General features: G+C 41.7%; 1 protein-coding gene across 1 annotated transcript in view; it reads right to left on the minus strand.

Moving 5' to 3' along the window:
• Nucleotides 1-1,774, minus strand: part of LOC106874970 (EARP and GARP complex-interacting protein 1) — a 9,252-nt gene that overhangs the window by 5,280 nt on the left and 2,198 nt on the right. Inside the window, exon 2 of the mRNA XM_014922895.2 lies at nucleotides 99-182. Coding sequence (XP_014778381.1) covers nucleotides 99-182 — 84 coding nt within the window. The remainder of the gene's footprint in view (nucleotides 1-98; nucleotides 183-1,774) is intronic.

A 1,774-nucleotide genomic window follows, 5' to 3' on the forward strand; every position in this document is an offset into this window, starting at 1 on the left:
AAGTCAAAAGTTTGATCAAATTGAAAGATAAAAGAAAACGAATACAACATAAACCAGTATAAAGGAAAGAGGTATGCAGCCAAATGAAGTGTACTTACTTGGTTTTCAGCTCGTAGACTTTGTGTTCCAACGAGAAAGCGTATGTTTTCTGTGTCACCCACTTGCGCAGTTAGGGCCCGAGCCTGAAAGATAAATAACAGTAGTGTTGGGCGGGGTCCACAAGAAATAATATATGGCTGTACATTTGATCATATATGGGTGAAGACACATGGCCCAGTGGTTAAAGCATTAAAGCATTGGGCTTACAGTCATGAGGTAGTGAGTTTGATTCCTGGACCAGGCTCTGCTGTGTTGTGTTCTTGAGCAAGACACTTTATTTCACATTGCTCCAGTTAATTCAGCTGTAGAAATGAGTTGCGACGTCACTGGTGCCAAGCGGTATCAGCCTTTGCCTTTCCCTTGGATAACATCAGTGGCATGGAGAGGGGAGGCTGATATACTGGTCTTCCATAAACAACCTTGCCCAGATTTGTGCCTTGGAGGAGAACTTTCTAGGTGCAATCCCATGGTCATTCTTGACCAAACAAGGTCTTTTTTAATTGATCATCATCAACAGGCATAGGAGTGGCTGTGTGTGGTAAGTAGCTTGCTTACAAACCACATGGTTCCGGGTTCAGTCTCACTGCGTGGCACCTTGGGCAAGTGTCTTCTACTATAGCCTCAGGCCAACCAAAGCCTTGTGAGTGGATTTGGTAGACGGAAACTGAAAGAAGCCCGTTGCATATATGTATATATATATGTGTGTGTGAGTGTGTGTGTATGTTTCGTGTCTGTGTTTGTCCCCCCAACATCGCTTGACAACCAATGCTGGTGTGTTTACATCCCCGTAACTTAGCAGTTCGGCTAAAGAGATCGATAGAATAAGTACTAGGCTTACAAAGAATAAGTCCTGAGGTCGATTTGCTCGACTAAAGGCGGTGCTCCAGCATGACCACAGTCAAATGACTGAAACAGGTAAAAGAGTAAAAGAGGTGGTAGGCCCAATCCACTGTCTATGTTTAGCACCCCCACCTGATACCTGGATGTTTTTAGCAGTGTTTACTGTGTTGCAAGCATTAGGACCAGATCACCACTCTAGTTCCCTCCTCACCCATACTTTACCTGCAATCACTGGTTGGAGAAATTTAACAAGTGCATTGACCATATCAATTTTACAAGTCAATGGTTTGGTGGTTGAAAAGGTTATGGGCTCTGCTTCTCCTACTCTGAAATTAAGCATACACTAAGATCATACAAGAAGCACAGTTTATAGTTGATGTCTGCTCCAACTAACAATAAATAGTAACAGCAATAGTTTAAAGGAGGAAAAATGGTGGTGGGAAAGAAAGAAATATTGGAGAGAGTACAAGAAGAGAAAACATCCCAGATGGAACGGCAGTGGAAATGATGGAGAGAGAAAAGGGTAAGGAAGAACAGGGATGGATAGAGCAAGAGAAAGAAAGGCCAGATGGCATCCTAGAGATATAAATATAAGGGCACAAGTGAGATAGAGGTAAGAGGTAACCTGGAAGAAAGTGTCTTGTGAATGACGAAAATATAGGAGCCTTGGGGGACAAAATGTAAGATGATGAGGCATGAAGGTGCGCATAGTGGAGAGCAGCATATATATATATATATATATATAAAATATATAGTTTTAGGGAAAATAACCAAGTTTCAAGAACTCATCGATGAAAATCCATAAAATATATAGTTTTAGGGAAAATAACCAAGT

This window comes from Octopus bimaculoides, chromosome 14, assembly GCF_001194135.2.
Source record: "Octopus bimaculoides isolate UCB-OBI-ISO-001 chromosome 14, ASM119413v2, whole genome shotgun sequence".
Taxonomy (NCBI): domain Eukaryota; kingdom Metazoa; phylum Mollusca; class Cephalopoda; order Octopoda; family Octopodidae; genus Octopus; species Octopus bimaculoides.